Consider the following 22,468-nt stretch of genomic DNA (forward strand, 5'->3'; position numbering starts at 1 on the left):
GGCTGTTGTGATAATCAGTAATCATTATCAATTTACAGTGGGCAATTGTTTACTGAGCACCTTAACAATTCACTAATTTCACATTCGCAGCTGATAAACCATTACGAGAAACGCTTTGCTTGTTGCTTTCGGGGAATTAATGCAGCAATAATGCAATCAGTCGAACTAATGGCAACCAGACCGTTAAATATACCTTTATATCATCTGCTGCGAATATATTCGACCGCGCGCCAGATCTCTCTCTCCCGTTTAAAAGCAGGTGGTGTTTTCCCCGGCACGCAGAGCCGCGGGGAGACGAGAGGGATCAACACCTTGTCAAGCTCGGCATTAGGGCTCCAATTTGAAAATCACACGGGGGACGTGAGAGACTTAGCATGCTGAGAGGAGGCTCCGGCTCCGGCTCCGGCTCCGGCTCCGGCTCCGGGGGGGCTGATAAACTCCACTCCGCCGCCGGTCTGCAGAGGCGGGAGCACACAAGCCGCGTCTACATCTCTTAGCTGTCACGGACTCCATTCCCCCCCCCCACCCCACTGCACATTCTCGGGGCCCCCTCTCCCTCTCGGCAAATTGCCTCCGCATTGTCGCCGGCGCGGGTCCCCTGAACTTTTCACATCGCGGGCGCCGCTTGAATTATCGCCGATGGAGGCTACAGGTATTCAATCTCCAACCCCCCGGACCAACGGGGTAATAGACAGGGGGGCTGAGGTATTATAATTGAAAGGCCCCTTCAATAGCGATAAATAATGAAGTTTCCCTAGGGGCCATTAGGGGTTGGGGAAGGGAGGGCGTCGGATGGAGGGAGGCGTTCTCACACATATATATATATATATATATATATATATATCCAGCCAGCCTGTTAACCTCCTGTTGAGTGAGGCATGGAGGGAATATGATACGGGTGTGAAAGCGCAGGAGGGGGAGTCACTCACACTGGTTCATTATGAATCAGCCGGAACAGGTCTATGTGTGGTGTAATGGTAATAACTGAATTATACCTTTTGTAATACGCAGAGATGTTGCCTAGCTACATTACCATCAGTCAGGATCAGACTTTAATAATCTGTACTAGCGTTTGGCCAATATGGTCTGGCACTGATATCAACATTTTTAGACTGAAATCACCAAAAGACACTATTTTGATTTATTCAATGTTGAGAAAACAGCATTTAGACCATCATGGGACACTAAAACTCCACTGAAAATCAGACTAATGAAATTCTTATATGTGGGTTAGCAGCTCTTTAAGGCACATCTATTCAATGATAGGGAAACTCTGGGATGCATTAGGCCTTTAAATGAACAAAAACATTAAATGAATAAATTAAATAGAAGTAAATCAAATGACATACCTATGGTCAGGGAGGAACCTCCATCATATCAGAGGTGGATGAGATGACTGGCCAGTATCTAACCCTAGAACATAATGTTCTGTAGGTCAGTGGTTCTCAACGTGGGGTCCGGGGACCACCAGGGGTCCTTGAGGGGGTTCCAGGGGGTCCCCAGCAAATTGATGAATTGTTAAACTTCAGCATTATTTCATTTACAAGGAGTGAACACAATTAGAGAATGTAGAAGACTGTTCACTGTTATTTCTCTACCTACAATACAGATAGTCATGGAATTCTGGACAAAATCATATCTAACACTAAAAAATATTGGGTTCGAGAGACAAATTCTCATCAAATGGGGGTCCGTGGCCCTAATGTGGACTAAATTTGGGGTCCTTGAAATGAAAAAGGTTGAGAATCCCTGCTGTAGGTAGTTCAGTGCAGTATACTCAAGAAGGAAACCGTTTTCTTTTCCCCAAGCCACGCCAGTCACATGCCCACGCCCATGGTATACATATTAATCGGGCGCGCACTTCCAGCACTTCCAAAATCGGCCGCGCCCGACAGCTACGAGCTCTCTCTCTTTTCACTCCTCTTTCCCCCCCCCCGACCGCGCCGAGGACTCTCCGTGTCTTAATTACCTCACATTTTGGCACACTGCACTGCGGAGCGAGCCGGAGCCGCGGGGAGACGGGGGACTCAGCTGAGACGCTCCGACAGCGGTTGGTGACAGAAGCCAGGGGAGGACGCAGTGGAGAAAAAAAAAACCCTCCCAGCGAGAGCACGCACGCCTGGGATGACAGAAGTGGTGGTGTGGTGTGGTGTGTGTGTGTGTGTTGGGGAGAGAGGGGGGTCAGAGATCCCTAAGGAGGAGGAGAAGAAAGACGAACAGCTAGCTCAAGGGAGAATTCCCCTCAGGCACATATGGCAGAATTGAAACGGCCATATGCTGGCGTAAAAAAAAAAAAAAAAAAAAAAAAGCACAGAAGATATTCGCTCTCGGTCATCCCTCTCTCTCCGCATTTGGAGATATTGTTTATCGGCTGTTTGGGGCCGGTCGGTTTTATTTTGCACACAGGCCCCGGCGTCCCTCAGGAGCTCTGCCAGTAGCTGAGGCAGAGGCAGGACAGGGACGCTTCAGTGGCTCTACACTGGGACTAGAATGTCACGGTCAATGTATAGATAGAGCTGTGTGACTGTGTGTGTGTGTGTGTGTGTAGACGTGCATTCTTACACAAGTCAAGACAGTGATGGATTGTCATCTGGCCAAGTCTTACATGCAAAGAAAAGACCTCAGCGACTCTTGGAGGACAATTGACAAAGCTTTAATATCGAAGAGACACTAGGCAGGATTGCATGCATTGTCAACAGTGGACCAATCAGACGCCAGGATTTAAAACACAATCGCTATCAGCTGGTGTAGGAGGCACCATAGGGTTCCAACCACTTACGGGCATAAAAAAATCCCATTTCACAGCCGGGAACATTATGGAACATTATATCAATTTTAAAGCATCTGAAGACAATCCTTAGACTTAAATTCCCCGTTCGTTCCATGGAGGTAAAGAATGAAAGATCGTAACGTCTCACACCCAGGCAGCGTTCTCTTAAGATTCGGCTGACAGTGGAGAAGCAAGGTGAAGACTCTGTGCACAGAGACTCTTGACTCTTGCAGCCGCGGGCAACGAACCTCAAAAGGGGGCTGACAGCGAAGCACCGGGGCCGCCGGTGTAAGAACTATTCCCGCGCTCACGCTAAGACGTTCCATTACCCCGAGTTCGCTTGCTCAGCCTTTTTTTTTCTTCTAAATCGTAACAGTCAAGCTGAGTCCCGCGCTCGGAAGTGATGTGAGGCGTCGTGACGTTCCCGCGTGCCGGATGTAAAGAAGGTTACGCAATCTGCCTCGTCGCCGTTGTCCTGACAACAACCGAGGCTTTCCGGTATATATCTGTTTTTAAGCCGGGCTGCACACAAAGCACAGGGAACAGCCCCCGGGAGTCGAATCGCGATGCTGCCTCTACGCCTATATATATTTCTCATCTCCTGCATGGGGCATTGATCCGTCTACCTAGAACACAACAGGACCCCCGGCCCTATCAATATTGCATCAGGCGCGTTCTAAAACAGCCCCGGGAAGTCGTTTTGCAAAGCCCGAGGTAATAAAATTCACGCTCGTCTTCGTTCCCCATAGGTGAGGGAGTGAGTCACGTGGCGTCTCCTCCATAGCTCCATAGCTTTATTATTTACACCGGGGGAACGTCTCAAGAGCGGTTCAGAAGGTTCGCGGCTCGTGCCAGACACTCTCGGGCCACGCAAAGCGACTTTTGCATTATTTATCGCCTCAAATTAGCTTCAATTGTGTACACGGGCTATATTAATTAGTAATCTCCTGTAATTAGTATCCGGTCTTTTCATCATCCCCCGGAATCAGCCGTTCGGAGAAAATGAAACGGTTACTGGGAAAGTCAGTCAATATTTGTTTGCTCTCAAGCCCACCTGAGCAGCTCGAGGAGTTTATATCTCCCAGCTCTGTCCCGTGGATCGCAGTTGCTTCGTCACATCTTGAGCAAAACTCCATCTGAGTTTTCATTTTTTTTTTAAAAACCACGGTGGTTTATCTGGCAGACACAGCAATCTAGGGAAGCATGAAGGTATTAAATTAAACCGGGAGGAATCAGCCATGCAGCTGCCACGATGCCCCCTGGGAAATATAGTCAAAAATGGAAAGTGTTTCTGGAGGATGATATCTGGAGTGCTGGCTGCTCATTGACTTCAAGCCCGTTAGCTAGCTCATTAGCCTCTTAGCTACAACAGATTCCAAAGGCCCTGGTGGCTTTATGGTTGCGCAGCGCCGCCGCCGCTATACTATCTAGCTTTTAATTAACGCCCCGAAAAGACGATCTCAAAATCCACAGTGTGCATTGTTATGACATATAATGGAAATTGATAGTGATTAATGCACAATTAAGGTCATGTGGAATACTTCATGTCTAAATTAGCTGTTGTGCTTGAGCCGCTGAGGCAAAGGGACCAACCAAGGGCATGGCCTATTTCTGAGGGTGTTATGGCTGAGCTGGCTAACAATCCCTTCCTATGCAATAACCCCCGGCGGCCATCTTGAACTCTATTTTTAGAAACGCTAATTGATGAAATAGCCTTTTTTCCAGCTGTTTAAGAAAGGTGAAACTCCTCCATCTGCCGGGTCACATATATTTTGATTATAAAAGAACGAAAGAATATATTTATGGGAAAACAGGTCTTATGTAACTGTTCTTTGAAGTGACTTTCCTCCCCCTAATCATTTAATAGGGCATAACTAATGTACTCTAATTTGTTCTAATTGAATTTGACCATGCAGTTTGACTAGAGCAGATAAGAATGTAGTGGCCAACTTCACTGCATTTGAGCACAGGAAAATTACTCCTTATACACCAACATGTACGCACATAATCCCACTATTATTATGCACAAGGGCACTAAAATCAGAGCTACAGAAAAAGTTACCGCAATGGTACAATCCAATGATTGTGCTTCCATGCTGGAATTTGCATCCTGTAGTTTAAGCCATTAGAGATTTGATGAGAACTTAACTCATAATGTTGATACACTGTTATTATATGCAGATTTTTTAATTAGCCCCGTTTGTAAATGAGACAAATGCATAGCCCAAATTCAGATAAGCCGGCGCACATTACTGTTTAGTGTACTGTTTATTCTGGCTGGCCAGAAACAAAATGTCCCAGCTTAGTGTTTGGTTTAATGGCAGACAGACCGGTGTGAATGAGTGTAACCTTAGAGGAGTCAGTTTGACACTGTGGCTTCACATCCTGTCAGATGCAGATGCCAGTCAAGGTCCTTCCCAAAATACCTTTTGACAGGTAAAACAATGACATCCAGGAGACAGATCATGAGTGATATTTCCAAAAAGTCCTCTAAGCCTCTTTCATACAGGCCGCTGTCCGTCCTTCACGACTTCCTTCCCGGACGGGCTGATTAATAGGAACGCACATGATCCATTATTGTGGCCCCATTGATTGAGCCTGGCAATCAAAGATCGGTGTTGTGGCAGAGCTAACCGGACCCTCCTATGAGACGGCGAGAGAGGTGTCAGCCGCCGGCCTACTAATCACCCTACAGTGTGAGTAATGGCTATGAAAGCAATCACTGGGGAAATGCATCATCTCTCCAGACCCTCTATCTATCAACCTGACTCCCTCTCATTTGACTGAAACGCATGCCAACGTGAAATATGACGCTTTGTCAAAGGGAGAGGGAGCGCGGCGGCTCCGGAGGGTCGCTCTGGAGAATGTAATAATTAAATCTACCCATAAAGACCCATTGTATTTCATCTATTGACGCGTACGTGTGGCGCATTGCTGAATGGCGTAAGCTGCTTCTCTGGGAAACATCTCGGGTTCGGTTCCAGCGCATAGCTACAATGCTCCACCGGTTTATACTGCGTTATACTAACAATCATTTTCCACTTCAGTCACCTTTCAATTTCTCTCCCCATATGATATCAACACTGTAATGATGAAATAAGAAAGTTGAAATGCCTCACTCGCACACTATCAGAAAAGCATTTATCAGAGAGCTTGAAGTGGTTTTTTTTCCCCAAAACAAAAAGCCAACAACAGGCAGTCCTTGGCCAACCAATCTTTTGAAGCTTTGCATTATCGCAACTGAAGGGGAGCGGCAATGATTCCCCGGTATTGTTTACACATCTAGGAGTATCTGAAGTTGTTTACGTCGCAGTTTGGGCCGTGCAAATGTTATTTCGGGGAGTCGCCGAAGGGGAGTCTTCGGCGAAAAGAGGGCACATTTCATCTCGTGCCATAGGAGTCCTCCTGTCCCGCAGCAGTCAGCAGACAGGTGGGCCGGCCTTATGCTCCACGCTCCCTCTCTCTCTCTCTCTCTCTCTTACGCAGCATGTCGTCAGTCTCAACAGGTGCCCGAAACCGCTTCTACAAGCTCTTAGAGTTTCCATTTAGATGGGGAACAAACGGAGGCAAACGCTGCGAAATCGAGTCAGCGGTCGAGCGCAGAAGACACAGACAGACACTCTTTCAACGAGCATTTATGCGGCAATTTAGGAATGCAAAGTGACCAACAATGTCAAACAGGGTCTTTCACTCCATAACAAATGCAGAAGTGATTTATGTCCGCGCGCGTTTACCGAATGCGATATTAGTCATTTTGAAACAAATTGGCGCCAGCGTCTCTGGAAATGAATTCTATAGATTTTCCCCTCCGCTCATTCTGGTTTTCTCTCAGCGAGGGTTATTACTTAATTAGATCCGAGGAAGGCTCCGTCAGATATCTCTCCCCGGCCTCCGACTCAAACTCGGCTTACCTCAGTCTCCCGCACAACCCCATAGAATATTGATTGCTTGGCAGACGCTTTAACCAATTACCTGACATGAAATCAGAAATAATACATGAATAAATTTCCGCAAAGCCCTTTCATTGTTTTGCTGAGGAGTGAGTCATAGTTTGTCGAGATCGGATGGAATCTGAGCAGTCGTCTAACCGGCTCAAACTTTAGTTTTTTATTACTAATCAGAGGAGAACGCCAACTTTGATTTGTTTTCAAATGCTTCATAATTAAAGCTCAGCGCCGCACTGAGGTAAGACATCCGCAGCGTTAGATTTCTATTTATGTGCTCATGATAGTATGTGTGCAGACGATTTCTGTTGCTGGAGTTTACTCTACCGGAACATTCAGATGTGCCGGGTAGATTAGCAATCACAGGAAAGTGTGCTAAATTGCTGAAAAACGTTCCTGTGATTGCTGAAACTTTCGGCGCATTACATTGTTTAGCAAACCTGGTTCATCTGGCTTTTCACTTGACACAAAAACAAGCTATTGAAAGTATTAGAAACTACAGTATATGGAGTGTGTTTTGAAAAAGAGAGAGAGAGAATAGTATTTAGTTCTATGAGATGCAATGATGATGAAATATTAAAATGCCTACTGTACATATGGCGCCATAAAATTCATCACAACACCCCTCCCCTCCCCCTACACACACCCACCCTACCCCATCTATTGTTAGCCAACAGGACACAATATTAATCGCCATAGCTCTGATCAAGGCAGGCAATGTGGCTGCTGGCACTTCTCTGAAATGTTAATAAAGATATAGCATATTGAATGGTGTACTATTCTCGGCAGGAAGTCCGTAGCCGGTGGCTGCTCACTAAATCTCAATGACTTCATTAACTCATTACCATGAGTCACGGAGCGCAGTGCCAACAGCAATTAAAGCACGACAGAAAAGAGCGGTGTCCTTGGGCCACTGTTCGGCTCCCAAGACTGATACGCTTTACTAGATTTACCGGGATGATTGACATATCAATAGGTGCCGAGGTGGATTAAATGGCCTCAATCAATATTCAAATTTGTCTCGCTCACACCTCGCGCCTGCAGCAAATTGTGCACACCTTGTCAAGCGCTGTCGGCTTTTGTGCTTTAAGCACTGTGCAGAGCCACCGGTGCACTGCAGTTGAAATAGGATCTCCTGTCCGTCAAATGCAGGAATATGATGTGCCTCTGAAGGGTTGCGTTTAATTTTTAATGGTCAAATCGACTTTTGAACTTATGATAATTGAAAATCACGGCAAGCTAAACAAAGTGAAAGTAAGTGGGAAAAAATATAGAGGGCACGAAGGGTCACCAGCATGTTCTCCCAGTACAGAAGAGACTGGTTAATATTCATCTGAATCTTTTGTCTTTTCTTCCGTATTCAAGCGAGGGCCAGAGGAGACGGAAAAAATTGCAACTTTCAATGAATATGTCAGGGCTTTAATTCAACTCACTCCTCTGTCTTTTGTGGAAACACATTTCTATTCATGAACTCAATCCTCCCTAGTCATGACACTGCATACTTATGTTTCTTTTGTAAAACTCCAGCAAAATGGTAATTAAATTGCAATTGGGGGCTCCCATTCCCTATGCGGACTTAAAGAAGCCTTTATCTTAGTAAATGACTGACAGTCGATTATGAAAAGCCGGGCATTTTTTTTGGCGTGCAGACAGTCCACCCACACCTTATGCTTTTGTGCACGCTATTGTTATGGTTCCATTGTTAATGAGTTTGGAATTAACTCGCTGGAATGGCTAGAGACTGGGGCCCCTGCTGAGTCTGATTGTACAGTTGAATGGGGAGCTGGAGGAGTAATAGTGGCAAACCAAATGTGTTTGTGTGTGTGTGTGTGTGTGTGTGTGTGTGTATGTGCGTGTACATGCGTTTGACCTCTCGCTAACTGGGAAAATATGGGCATTGTCAAAACTGGGGGGGTCATTTGATTTTTATTGTGATTTTTGATATAAGTCAGTACAGTACAATACAGTACAGTACAGTACAGTACAGTTTGGCTAGCTGACTTTCTAGCTAACATTAGAAACTGAACTGTTAGCAAACATAGGCTATCTTATAGCAAGATGGTTTTATTGGGATTTTTGATATAAGTCACTACAGTACAGTTTGGCTAGTTGGCCTGCTAACGTTAGCAACTGAACTGTTAGCAAACATAGCTTATAGCAAGATGTTTTTTATTGTGATTTTTAATACAAGTCAGTACAGTACAGTACAGTACAGCAGTGGTTCTCAACATGGGGTCCGGGGACCACCAGGGGTCCTTGAGGGGGTTGCAGGGGGTCCCCAGTTGATGAATTGTTAAACTTCAGCATTTCATTTAGAAGTTAACACGATTAGAGAATGTAGAAGAATGACTGTTCATATTTCACTGTTATCTCTCTACCTACAATACAGATAGTCATGGAATTCTGGACAAAATCATATCTAACAAGAAGAATTCTCAGATTTGGGTCCGAGAGACAAAATCTCATCAAATACGGGGGTCTGTGGCTCTAATGTGGAATAAATTGGGGGTCCTTGATATGAAAAAGGTTGAGAATCACTGCAGTACAGTACAGTACAGTAATGTTTGGCTTGCTGGCCTGCTAGCTGATGTTAGAAACTGAACTGTTAGCAAACATAGCTTATAGCAATTTCTGATATAGGTCAGGCCTTAGATCCAAATTGCCATGGCCTCAGTCAGCTACAGGCATTAGACTTTACCCATATTCATTTATTGCACTCTAAACCAGCAGTTCTCATTAGCTCATCCAGGGGCATTAAAACATTCCACCAGACGAGTATATGAAAAGAGTAGTATTTTTTTTCTATGTCAAATGCTGTTTTGTTCAATGACAGGCACCCTAGGTTTAGTAAACAACACTAAGATACGCCTCAGGGTGGAGGCAAAGGTCAGCATCCCTCACATCCAGCTTCCTTCACAGGTCAAGGAAGGTTCGATGAACATCAGCGCTTATGAAACAAAATGGGCATTAAATATACTGTAGTAGTCTAGCTGGATTTTTTTTTTTTCTTTTTTCTGTCTTTCCCTGTTCTCCTCTTCTCCCCTGTTCTCTCCCTCTCTATCCCGCAGCATAATTCTCCATAATGAGCTTGTGGACAGGAGATGAGATATGATTCTTGGAATTAAAACAGCATTTTCTACTTTGATCATCTAGCAGTGTGTGAAGCACTGAAATAAGACTCTCCCCTTCTTTATCGAATCTTGCTCTCCCTCTCCCTCCCTTAATCTTTCCCTTGCTCGCCCGCTCCGCTCTATCTGTGCTTGGGGGATTGCTATATGAGATGGAGAGTTAATGAAGAAAGCTTTTTCACAAGAAGACTGGTAAACTCTGGCAACTTTGTTCTCTGCTTTTGTTAATCGCATCACGATCAGCTTTCATGCTTTGCGATCCCAACCCCTGAACCAGTTAAAGCATAAATATTTGACATCATTATTTTCCAACCCGTGAGAATACGTCTTTAACATTTATATAAGTGACTATCCGAATGAATCAGGAGTATTTTTTGCCTCTTTTATGAGGATCTGAAGCCGCTGACAGCCGAACAGCCGACGGCACTATCAACTCTTTGTCTGTGAACAATCCAACAATATTGTCTTCTTTGATTCCTTTTCACCACACACTCCTATTTCACATCACTTGAAAGGTAAAAACGGCAGTCACGTGTGCCCCTCACTCTCACACACACACACTCGCACACACACTCATAAGTCGCCCAGTCTCCATAAACTGCATGTGAGATACAGCGTTGTCAAAAAGCCATTTAAGATGCTATCATCTAATATGGAGGCTGACGTGGGCTGGTGCTGGCAGCGCGGTTATGTAAGCCGCTTTCTCAGGGACTGATAGCAATCCAACACACCCAGCAGGGGAGCGGGGGGGGGTGAGGGTGAGGGTGGGGGGGGGGGGCGGCGGGGGGTGTATGTGTGTGTGGGGGTGGGGGGTGGGGGGTGCGAAACAAATCACACATTCGGTACACTACATAATATTGCACCCAGTGTTTTGCCACAGGTACAGAGAGATTCACTCCTTCATGCCAATTGATTCGTTAATATGCTAATGCGCTGTGATTAGTGCAGACAGAACAAACGAACGCGCCTCCTCGCTCGGCGAGGTGTTGATTGAAAGAAATTAACAACTGGGCTGAGAAGTGCAGAAGAAGATGAAAACTCACTTTGGACTCTTTTGTTCTAGATACTTTAATAATTGTATCGTCGGTGTCAGGCTGTATCATTCTCAGGTTGTCGAGCAGCCATATGGGGTTAGGCAAGAAGAAGGTGAGCGTGAATGTGTAAACAGCAGGTTTACATACTGAAATGTACAGGATAACAATAAGTGGCAAGCTAATTCATTATCATTCATTGTCATTATATTCATTATTAATTCATTTATTTGAATATGGTTTCAGCTCTCTGACTCCCTTGCTAATCAGCTGCCTTCATCTCCTCCACAGTAATGTTTGGCTAGCTGGCTTGCTAGCTAACATTAGCAACTGAACCGTTAGCAAACATAGCTTATAGCATATAACATACATAATTTGATGAACAATGTCTTTTATAATGACATCCCAAGAGTATGTGTCATCTTACAATCATAAAAATATGTATCTATATTGCTATGCGTCACTATATCGCAGCAGTCCACGGCAAGCTAATAGACAAAGAACCCAAACTAAGTTTTGCCATCGTGTAAACGTCACAGAACCTAATTTGCATATGAAAAGGATTAGAAAGACAGCTAAGACGTGAAGATTTATAGTAAAATTTTCATTTAAATTGCTCATTATATACTGCTCAATTAAAAACTGTGTTTATTTGTGCCATGACTCTTACCACACATGGTTATAAGTTACACAGCGCCTGTAGATCTGGCAGAATTTGGTTGTTGAAGACCGGTACAAATCCTCCTGCAATGACTCGGTGTATATTGTGAACACATGACACGTTTGTGGCTGACATTTGTGCAGGCTGACTCCACATCATTGATTCCAGGAGATAGCCCTGCTGCTATGTCGAGGCCAGGGTAAGGGTGGCTGGAAATGCAGCGGAAACCTTGTAGAGTGAGTTACCTTGGGCTGAAAATCTCAGCAAACATTGTTATGTGCTGATGGTGCTTCGTGCCAGCCAGTGGATTTGCCCTAGGAGGGCGGTCTCCCCGGTGCGCTGACATCTCTGCAGCTTTTCACTTGCAATTGTGTTTCTCCTTAGTGGTACAGCACCAGAAAATGTTGGAATTTCTGACTATTATGACCAATCTCCCTCCCGCTGACTGTATGTAGGTGTAGCAGTTGCACTTGACTGTTAGAAAACCCAGTCCTGATCCAATTAAGGGACACAACCAATGTTGTTTACTGTTTAGGGTGCCAACCAAACTGGTGTCGCTTGTAGACCTGCTTTAAAAGTGTCTCATTTTTATGAAATTCATTCCTCCGCTGACAGTCAGGTATAAACCTTTTGATTTTCCCACTTTCCCAGCATTGCAAGAAAGTTGCGCGTCAAAATAATTGACTGCTTTACCTGGGAAGACTCTGTGAAATGAAACCATTGTTTGCTTGTGTTGGGTTGAAGTGAAATCCTAAACCCTCCTGTAGCACTCTTGGAACCTTTCATCTTTCTGTTGTCAGAAACACTGAACACATCATAACTGCAGTGCATAATGTTGAGCCAAGAGAACTGGAACTAATGCTTGGGCATCAAGGTTTCTTGTCACATTTTGATTCTAAATAACCAGTATTATAAGTACATATTATAACTTAGTATTCAGGTCTGTAAATTGATGTGTGAAAGACTGTGAATGGATTAGTTTGGCCTTTGCGGCTCATATAGCAGTGTCACAGACATAAAAACCATGCATTACCTCCAGCAGAGCAAGGAAAATGCATTCTAGCCGAAGAGGTTACAGCTGCTACAGGTTTTCCCAAGCCTTTAGCCTGTGTAGTAGAGTTCACTGGGTGCACCACTCCCACCCTGCAGGACCATGTCTGGTTTGCCCTCGTTACCCCTCCTTACTGGGCCTGCGGCATCAGATACAAACCACACAAAGGAAGGAGGAGATGACACAGTGTGTCCTCTGGGGGAAAACACTCTGTCGATCCGTCAATAAATCAGCCTTGCTGTACATGTGTGATGGATTTATCAAGCCATTGATTAGTTATTGACCGGAATGCTCAAGGTCATCCTGTAGGAATCTCCACTACCCCAGCTTGAGATAGTACTGTCACATTTTAATGCCAGGGGCGTCTCCTGCCTCTCAAAGGTGCAATAATAATGCAATTTTTATTGCCCCATTGCACAAAATGACCATAATATATCTGCAGGGGGGTGATAGGGCTGTTGATCAATACCAATGACTCAACGATTGCTTCACCAGGTGAAGTAATCACCAAGATTTCTGGCTTTCAAAACTCACTTTCTGGCACGTACTCTGTTTTGGAACGAAAACTCCTCGCCCATTCCAGTATTTGGCATGATGATATATTACCTCTTCACTAGATGTTTCTGATGGACGTCTGCACTAATTAGCTAGCTTTAGGCCAAAACACATAGGCGCGTTTGTTTTCGATGTAAAACCCACCAACCTGCTGCACCGCTATACTATTTCTGGAGCATCGCCACTCCTGGCAAAGTGTGGTTTCTGTGGATGCACTGATGAAATATGTACTCTTGGGTACTTGGGCCAACTGGACAGTGTGTGCAGGCAACAATTTTGGACTGTGCACTGTACCTCATTATCTTATATTTGTTTGTCACTCACCCAAATGCTATTTATGAAGGCAAAGGTCTACTCTATTATTACTATTATCAAGTAATAAGTGCATAATGTGTCCTACCTATTTTTTTTTTTACCACTGATTGGCATTTCTGTCTACTATTCCAAAGCAAAGAAGATGTTGGTGATTCTTATTGGGCCATTTTATGCTTCCGTTTGGTGTGAACTGGTCATGAGCTGTCCATGGTACTGAAAGAGTGCTATTCATTACCGACAAAACAAACACTCACTACTTACCCATGGTGTTGTATTTCAGAGCAGTGTAGCACAGCTGACAAGTTCGCAAGAGGCGCGAGGCAGAAGCCGCTTTTTATTCGTTCTCGGCTTTACTCATTTCTATTATGATAATTGGTTGGTGTTGTTGGTCGCTGACAGAGCTTGCTGGAAGTCAGAGATGCCGCTTAATGCCCCTTTAAATATGGAGAGGCAGGAAATCGTAATAGTGGGCTTCAGAGGGGGGACAAAATGGAATAAAGAGGAGCTGATGTGTGCATTCTAGTGGCTTTTCTATGCAATAAGTAGCCAAGACTCCCAAGTTCAATTTCTCAAAGTATGCATTTATTGATGAGGAGAGCTTTTCAGAATCGATTAGCCCGGGACTAAACTGCACCTTCCTGGAGCTCGCTTCGTGAGCAGAGACCTAGCCGCTGTTAAGAGGACCTGGATTACATGTACTGCGGCACGCAGGGAAGGAAGGAACAGTGTGTACTGCGGGTAGAACAGAACGGTGTGAATGCAAATGTATGTGCCCTCACTCTGCTGTGGCTGACAGTATGTGGAATTTCAGCATTGCAGCACTGAGATGGTGCTGTTTGTTTCTCACACTGGGGATTTAGCGTAAACCTCCCCGCTGATATCCCTGCGCCTATGTGGACAAATCTGCAATTCATACTCTTCCAGTGTATCTATGGCGGCGGCGGCGAGTTCCACCGCCCCCCCTCCGCATTAATCTACTCGGAGCTGTAAAGGTTCAGTTTGGTCAGTGGGTGTAAGGTCACGACTGGTGCGCGCAATCATTCATGCTGCGCGGCCCGAAAAAACCCCCCCCCCCAGAGCCGGAGGAACGCCATTCCCTGGATCTTGTGTGTGGGAGGCGGACCGCGATGAGGAGCGGATGGTAAATCGATAGTGATGGATCAAAGTGCCGCATGGCTGGAGCCCTCTGGCATCGGGGGGGGGGGGTGGGTGGGAACAACAGCGACTTTTACACCTCCCTCCCTCTCCTTCTCATTTTCATCTTCTCTCCCCCCCCCCCCCTCCCCCTCCCCCTCCTCTACATCCTCTCTTTCGTCTTGGCGTTCCGACTCCCTCCTGTCATCTTCCCCACGCTTGGTGGCATTTTGTTTGTGTGTGTGGGAGCGAGAGACAGAGCGAGAGAGAGAGAGAGAGAGAGAGGTGACTTGATGCTTTGTGTCATGGTGTCAGGTGGCATCAGCCGATAGTTGATGGGAAGATAAAACGCAACACAATCGATACCCAAGCACTAAGATTGTACTCGTTTCCCACAGTCGCCACATGCTCCGGCCACATAGCTGCTGCGGTGATATGTGGCCACCATTTCACTGATAAATGAGATGTTATTCATAAAATGAAGCCATTGTACTGCTTTATTGTCCAATGTTGGAGGGCCGCCAATGCCCATTTGCACAGACATTTACCATCTATCTTATAATTGAGATGCGGTGCTTTAAATTTAACCGGCTCCATGCATTGGAGGTTCATTGCATTCTAACTGTTGGTTGCTCAATGTACCCGTGTATTTTTTGGTTGCATTATGATAAAAGCCATTCAACCTAATAAATAACCGCTTGGTTCTGTTTTCTAGGAGAAAAACATTGGCCGGTCCGCTCCCAGAGTCACCATGGTAGGGATGGCTGTTCTTTGTCAAAGGGTCAAAGTTGCCTCTAACCACTTGCACTCAATTAGATCTCATGTTAACCCTTTAACGGTTAATAGTGGTAATTTGGAAGCGAGAAGATCTGGTTCTAGATCAGTGTTTAGAGGCAGCTCGTACCCGGAGTGTTCATTGTAGTGCAGTGCCTTCCCGTTGACTTCTATCTATATATCTAACCTTTGTATTTTGCCCTTGACATTTAGCTCTCCTGTCTCTGTGATTTGCTAGATGTGTACAGTCTGTCTGTGTGCTCTAACCTCCGTTGAAATCAGTGGCGTGGCGATGTGTGGTCACCTGCAAGGAAACATTGTAAAGAGGTGCTTGCAGTTGTACTTCAATTCTATTTTTCGACTCAAACTCAAGTCCATGCTACTCGTAATTGCTGTGAGTAGAGCTTGGGCCCATATGAAAGCACTAATTAATGAAAAATCTAGGTCGAATGTAAGCAAGACTACCTCTTGATGTTCGTTGCAGCTGGCCCACATTGTATTTTTTTTCCCGTTGTGTTGTGCCTAAAACCCAGTGGGTCCCATTTCACTCCTCTGTTTCAATTCCTACCTTACTCTGAAGTGTGTGGTTTTGAACTGTCCAGTGGTTTCATTGAATCTAATTGACTTTTTCCACCTGCTATTGTACTCGAATGCTTTGTTTCTGTGACTCAAATGAATGTCCTAACCTCTATGGTGTGCGTGGTCTTCGACTCTGTCCGTCTCACTGGAGAGGAGGGCTGGTCTATCAAGGTACGGATAAAGGCAGTTTTTAATGATGTTACTTCTTTTTACTTAAAGAAGACATCAGATAAATCTGTGCTTATCCTTGCTTACAATATGCGGACCCTCCTCCTCTTCCTCCTCCTCCTCCTCTTCCTCATCCTCATCCTCCGCCTCCTCTCAAAGGATGTCTACTTTTCAACAGCCCACGAAAGGAGCCGGTCGGTATGTCAATCAACTGTCGTAAAGGGACGGCTTTTTGTGTGTGTGTGTGTGTTTTTTTTTGTTTTTTTTTTAAATAATCCTTACAATGTGACTTAAGGTGAAAAATACCATGCTGTGACTCTGTTTGACTTTCAGGAAAGATTATTACCTTTAAACCCGGTGAGTCACCTCGGCCTTTGTAGTGAAAGAACAGAGTGACACCAGACGGACTCTATAAGAACATCATGGAGCACTGCTTCAATAAAGTGGACCTCTTATTGCCTTTTAACACAGCAGGTCGCAGCAGTCCACTGTGGGTTCACTGTCCATCTCATTTCAAAATGAACTGGATATGAAGTCCACCTCAACCTCCTTAGCCCTTCCCCAGTCCCCCCCCTGCCGAGACTATCATGGTACATTTGTCAAGCTGGATTGGCATTTATGGGGGGGGGGAGTAGTGGAGAGAGGGGGGCGTTGACATGTCAAGTGACTAGTTACCCTTTGCTGCCTTTGGTTTGATTGTGAGTTATGAGATAAAGAGGAATGCTTACTGGTGGTGTGGAGCAAACGGTCTTTACGGAGATTTTTCGTGCACTTGAAAGAAAAGAAATCGACAGTTTTAGCGATTCTCATTTGCGGGATTTATCTGTGAATACCTAATGACGTCTGTGTATTCCTGTGCAGCAGTTAACTTCAACCCAAGCACAATGTGTTTAATTGGGTTTTACCTCACAAGCAGACATGTGCAACAGCCACTTGTAGTCGGTCGGCAATACATTTGCAGACCTATCGGGCCACATTATGTCAGCTGGTTAAAGGTATACCGATGTGATTATGGCAGCAATGCAAAAATCATATATCCACTATTTGTAAAAGTGCATACTATAGAGTTTTAGGATGAAACTAAATTTTCAACGCTTGCCACACTGAGGAGCCAGACGCCGCTTTGACTGTGGAGCTGCCTGCCTCGCTACCAAATGCCAAATGGTACACTGAAAATCCTTTTGACTCACTTAAATCTTGATGAGGCTCTTAGAAACAGAACTGCCCACTGTGTCATGTCGGAGCAAAACTTAACTTGATTCGCTTTTGTTTGCACAACACGTTTTTTTTTTATGTTTGAAAGTGTTAATCCTCGAGATCTGTCTGTCAGCTGTGGTGTTTCTGCACGGCGCTTCCCAGAGATCGCCTGTCAGTCAAACCGTGTGGGCGGAGCTTGGGTTTCCTGTTGATGCAGTTTGAGTTTCTCTTTTCTTTGTCTGTTCAGCCAGTGGTGGCTATCACTGCTCATGCTAACTACCCAGTTCTTCTTCTATTTATTCCAAACAAACCAGAAACATAAAACCCATCACTATTGTGTTATATCACTTGGTGATTGAGTGTACCAAAACACATTTATCTATATGAAAATGTTTCCGAGTATTACTTTAAAATGGAAGTTAAACATCTTGTCAGTCTAACTCCAACTTCATGTTTCGGCTGAGGTCCCGATAAAGGCGACAGACTCTTAATTGACTCACAGTAGCCACTCAGTTAAGAATGAGCAGTGGATATGCTAAAATTAGAAGTGCTGGAAGTGCTATAAATATAACTTATAAGCATTATCACCAGTGCTGCAAATTTGGGTCAGACTTAAGCTTTCTCCTTCTGCCAGTGGAATCAATGACGGGGTAGGGGTGGTGGTGGTGGTGTTGGAGGAGGGGTGGGGGGGGGGGTGTAGCAACTTCTATCCAGGGGGCCCTAAAGCTTTGTCCCCCCCCTACCCGCCGAGGGAAGCGGGGGCCATTACGGCAGTTAACATTTAGCGATTAAATGTTAACACTCTTTGTCAGTTGTTAAATGCCAAGCCCACAGTGGCTCCCCCGTGTTCCGCCTCTCCTCGGCTGGTGAGCGGCGACGGGGCCGCCAACGGGGGGGGTGGGGTGTTGGGGGGGGGGGGGGGGGCCAGTGGGACCGAGACGTTCCGCGTTCGTACCTGTCACGCACATTTTCGTATACGCGCATGTATGTACACACACACACACACACACACACACACACAAATAGTCTTAACTCTGCCACAGCTCCACCTCTGGGCCTCTCATAAGGGTAATGGGATGGCAAGGCTGTTGGTTTTTAGAGAGGGGGGAATGGCATGAGAGGAGCGAGAGAGAGAGAGAGAGAGAGAGAGAGAGAGAGAGAGCTCAGGCCCCGGCTCTCTAATAGATCTGTGGGGGGGGAGAGGAGGAGTGGAGGTGGAGGGGGGCGGGTGGGGGGGGTTGGCTGTCTTGTGATCGCTGGCCCATGTTGCTCTCTCTCTCCTCTTTTCCCTCCTCTGCCTTCTCTTCTTTTGCTCCTTGTTCGTACTCCCTTCGCTGCTCTCGCTCTCTCTCTCTCACTCTCTCTCGGCTTATCCTCTGCTGTCTGCTGTGTGTCCACTCCATTTCTGTCTCTCTCAACCTTTTCCCTCTCTCTCTCTCTCTCTCTCTTTCCTTCCTTACCACCCCTCCACCCCCCCCCCACCCCTCCATGTCGCACTGAGATACCGAGCCCTTTAGGGGTTTCCATTAAATTGTGCCCGTCTGTCTGTCTGTCTGTCTGTTGTTGTTTTTTTTTCAACTTTGTCTGCTTCTTGACTGCCTCCTCTCACTATTTCGAGCATAATATCCATTTATACTTTGCATCTTTCAAAACATGCACTTTATATTAGCCTACTCGCCGTGGAAAGGAATAGAGGCACTTGAAATACTCACAAAAAAAAACAAAAAACAACACACGCACATTCCCCCAGCCATAGGCATGTTCTCAGGGAACTATTTTTAGTCGCAAGTTTTATTTTTAATACATTATGGCATGTAAAGAGTACTGTCTTCATTCGTTGCACCCGCAGCGGCGCACTCCAAAATTTTGTTCAACTCGCGAGTAAAAATAGAAACCTCCAGTTACCTGAGAGCATGCCTGTGGTTTGGGGGAGAGCGTCTGTTCTCTGAAGAATTTTGTCTTGTTAAAAAAACAAAAAAAAAAAAAAAAACACGGGACATTCTGCTGCGTGCGCGGCCCGTGGCCCGTGGCGCCGGGTTCGGGGTGTCGCCCGGGTCAGACATGAGGGAACTCTCAGCTCACGAGGCTACCGCAGCTGTTCAGGCAAAAACACACGCACTTGATGACCTTGTTTGTTTGTTTGTTTGTTTGTTTGTTGGTTGGTTGGTTGGCTCTCTCGTTCTCTCCGAGGGATTACTGTTTTCCAGGACTCCTCTCCCTCTCCCCCCCCCCCCCCTCCCCCCCCCCTCCCCCCCCCTCCCCCTGTCTGTCACCCGCTCTCAGAATGGCTTCAGGAGTAGCTGTGGTATAAAAAAACAACAACAGAGAAGTGAGTGGATCTCACATTTGCGGAGAGAGTTGAATGCTTTTTTTTTCGTTTTTTTGTTGATGTTTTTGCGTGAATCTTACAATATAGTACAGTCCTTACATGGTATAAACCATCCACCATCATACACATTTACATTACTTTTCTTAAAGAAAAGAGAGTTTGATTCTAAGAAATCACAGCGGGCGTAACGATCCCTATGACTCCCACGATACTTCATTTGAAGCCCCCCAAACCCCCCCCCAGGTATGCAGTTGCGAAAAACGCTTCCGCAAGCGCTTTTTTTTTTTTTTTTTTAACCTTGGCGCGCGGTTCAAGGTGCTCCGCGCTTGACTCAGCATGCTTCGCCTCCTCCCCTGTGCACTGCACGGTGGATGTGATGTTTTGGAAGTGTGATGTGAAACAAAATGCCACGCCAAATGTCAGAATACTGAGTCACTTGCGTGCCATCTGGATGCTATTATGCAAACTCGCCAAGGAGGAATTCTCTGGAGATCGGTTGTAAGTGAAGGGGGGGGGGAGATTAATACGAGTAATCTTTAGAGAGGGGGGGGGGGCGTTTCTGTGAGGAAGTGTCTGAGACGGGGCCCGTTTGCGGTTATCATCTGTGTATGGATGATTCAGCCGGTGAAGCTGACTGACACCGGCTGACAAACGCACAGCTGCGTCATCAACATACTGACAGAAAAACATCCATTTAGCAATTTAGATAGGGACCCTGTTTAACCCGGCAATCTGGAGAGCATGTCAATCACAAATAATCAACCCCACTGTATGATTAGACGGTGGCAGTGGCTTTTGCATCTACTCCAGCCTGTCAATTTAATTGGTCGAAGGCAATAACTAATGGACGGCGCCGCGTCCGTGGGGTCTTACCCTCCATTTTGCGCCTCCCCTCCGTCATTGACAAATAGTTGTCGGGGGGGCCCCGTTTTGCAGTGTCAGCCCCAACGAGGTTGACTGGACGCCGGGGGGTGTTCCGGCCCGATAACCAGCCTCGCCGCTCAGAGGGGGGGGGGGGGGGGGGCGAGGGTGCTGCCGGTGCCGGGACTCTTTCTCAAACGCGGTTAATTGGTCCCCAGATTACGGAGGGATCATTGAACGTGGCTGTCCAGGCTCTTAATTAGGTGCAGTACAGAGCGGGAGCTCCCCGCATTATCCAACTGCTCTTCTTCTGCTCTTTCTCAGCGGGCCGTGCAGCGTTGGCCCGTCTCCCCGGACCCCTCAGAGCGAACGAACGGGGCTGAAGTGGAAATCACAAAATGGTCTCGAAACTTTTTTTTTTTTAAGTCTCTGCAAAACTCCGGCGCACTTTGGATTGTTTGCGAAAGTGACGTTTGAATCCGAGTTCACTGTACGTCTGATAGTGTTTGTGCTTGTGTTTCTGTGTGTGGTAATCTGCGATATCCGAATTGTTTTGATTTTGTTGACGTCTTCGGTGCTAAGTGGTCAGTGGTGTCGGTGATCACCTGTCAATCAAACAGTGTGGGCGGAGCTGTGACGTCTTTTTCCTTGGGTTTTCTGTTGATGCAGTTTGAGTTTCTCTTTTCTTTGTCTGTTCAGCCATGGTGGCTATCACTGCTCATGCTCACTACCCAGTTCTTCTTCTATTCATTCTAAACAAACTGCTGTTGCTGTTGCCAGAAATGTAAAACGCATCACTACCTGTGCACCAGAGTTTTTTCCCCAGAAAAGAGCTACTAGACACCGGGTGTTTAGAACAGCAAATAAAAGCAAAAAAAGCTTTCATCAACTGGATATAGGTTGAATCAGTTTTGTGATAGTGAGCAGCAAAATTTTTAAGATTTTTACTTTCATATATTCAGAAGACCCGGCCTCACACGTCTAAGTATTTTCCCCCTCAAATGGTCTCCCTTGTAAAAATCACTGTTAAGCCTTTATTTGAAAAAAAGGGGGAAAAAACATCAAGAAACCCACTGGAGGAACACACAGAAGAGACATCCTATCTATCTCCATAACTCGAGCAAATATTGAAACCCATGATGTGAGAGCATAGGGCCTCCCTCTCCTCTTTCACTCCTGTGACAGATGTAAATGGATGTTTCACCAGTTGGCTCTAATGCATTTTTAAACAGGCACAGCGGCAAGACAGCAAATGAACGCCGGCGCGACGGCAACGCTCCGCAACGGGGCCGCCATCTATCGCCGCCCTCCGCACATACAAATATCACAAACCCACACACACACTCGCGCGCACTGCCGAGAATAGCTGTCGTTCATCACCTTTCTCAGTACAACGGGCTCAGTAAAGGGCCCATCGTTCAACTAAAGCACCTCCACCGCCGCGGCGCCCGGCCCGCGACGCACGTCCCTCGCATTCCCCGTCATCCGAAAAGCACTCCGGCGGAACGGGATGAATAGATGATTGGATGGAGCGGTTGTTTATTCTCCGGGTAGGAATTAAAAGGAGTCTGCATCCCGGATGACAACACACTGGCGGTGATTACACTCCGCCTGGGTGCATAAGGAGAGTCAGCAGATCATACACGCTAGACGGAACCAAAGACCTAGCGAGAGTGGGGTCATTTCTAGAACGTTCGCATTCTAGTGGGCCGTTTTTCAATGATCAATGGTTAAATCCATGTGGTGTCTGTGTCTTTTACCCTTTAATAACACAATTTCCAAAGCATATGAGGGCATTTCGTGTTCCAGGACAAGACGGTGATAAATATTGTATGCACTCTGCGCATGCCGGCTCCTTTTTCCTCAATGCTACTACCCTCTGACTTTATGGATTCTGTTTGATATAAATATGCTTTGCAGGGTAACGTTGAGGTTACAGTGGACTCCACCCAGATTCGCTCATCCCTCAAT

The 22,468-nt window shown here is 46.0% G+C and overlaps 1 protein-coding gene across 1 annotated transcript in view; it reads left to right on the top strand.

Annotated features, from left to right (window-relative positions):
* Positions 1 to 374: 374 nt before the first annotated feature.
* Positions 375 to 22,468, top strand: part of LOC139649844 (protein shisa-6-like) — a 30,160-nt gene continuing 8,066 nt past the window's right edge. Inside the window, exons 1-2 of the mRNA XM_071526346.1 lie at positions 375 to 477; positions 15,305 to 15,343. Coding sequence (XP_071382447.1) covers positions 375 to 477; positions 15,305 to 15,343 — 142 coding nt within the window. The remainder of the gene's footprint in view (positions 478 to 15,304; positions 15,344 to 22,468) is intronic.

The sequence above is a fragment of the Centroberyx affinis genome, unplaced genomic scaffold, assembly GCF_046629955.1.
Source record: "Centroberyx affinis isolate AG114_WGS23_722 - 3 ecotype Tasmania unplaced genomic scaffold, CSIRO-AGI_Caff_v1 ptg001405l_1, whole genome shotgun sequence".
NCBI classification, from domain to species: domain Eukaryota; kingdom Metazoa; phylum Chordata; class Actinopteri; order Beryciformes; family Berycidae; genus Centroberyx; species Centroberyx affinis.